This window comes from Octopus bimaculoides, chromosome 28 (assembly GCF_001194135.2).
Source record: "Octopus bimaculoides isolate UCB-OBI-ISO-001 chromosome 28, ASM119413v2, whole genome shotgun sequence".
NCBI lineage: Eukaryota > Metazoa > Mollusca > Cephalopoda > Octopoda > Octopodidae > Octopus > Octopus bimaculoides.
The window spans coordinates 3,821,947-3,822,721 of NC_069008.1; the positions used below are offsets into that span (position 1 = coordinate 3,821,947).

Consider the following 775-nt stretch of genomic DNA (forward strand, 5'->3'; position numbering starts at 1 on the left):
TATATATATATATATATATATATACATTTATATATATATATATATGTGTGTGTGTGTGTGTGTGTGTGTGTGTGTGTGTGTGTGAATATGTTTGATGTGTGTATGGATTAGAGAAATACAGACACAGTGAGACCAGAAGATGGATATTCCATATTCCTACCTTACATCCTTCACATGTAATAACGCCATAATGTACACCAGATGACTTGTCCCCACAAACTTTGCATGGTATCACCTCTATCTGGGCTGTAAAAAAAAACAAGAAAAAAACACAAACTGTTATTAAGTCTTCACACATTAATTAGTGTTAAATTATATATCAATGTCATTATAAACATATTTTTCACTCAACAATCATGTGTTTAATAATTTGTATGTGGTGGTGGTGGTGGTGTCAGGAGGAGGGGTATGATAGTGTTCTTTGGAATTGTACCAGCCTGTGTGTATGTGTATACACACACACACACACACACACATATACCATCATCATTGTTTAACATCCACCTTCTATGCTGGCATGGGTTGGATGGTTTGACAGGAGCTGACCAGGCAGAAGACTACCACTGGCGACTGTGTCTATTTTGGCAGGGTTTTCATGGCTGGACAACCTTCCAAGCACCAACCAATCTGCAGAATGGGCTGAGTATTTTTTACGTCGTACCAGCACAGGTGGGGGGCAGTTTTGGCATGGTTTTTACAGTATAAACACACAAATACATATCTATATACACATATTTTCGCATGTATATATATATATATATATATATATATATAT

The 775-nt window shown here is 36.1% G+C and overlaps 1 protein-coding gene across 3 annotated transcripts in view; it reads right to left on the reverse strand.

Moving 5' to 3' along the window:
- The window catches only part of LOC106881536 (probable nuclear hormone receptor HR3), a 188,754-nt gene that overhangs the window by 77,028 nt on the left and 110,951 nt on the right, over window positions 1-775 (reverse strand). For all 3 annotated transcript variants that reach the window (XM_052977575.1, XM_052977576.1, XM_052977574.1), the window contains exon 2: window positions 161-246. In XM_052977575.1, the coding sequence (XP_052833535.1) occupies window positions 161-246 (86 nt within the window). The remainder of the gene's footprint in view (window positions 1-160; window positions 247-775) is intronic.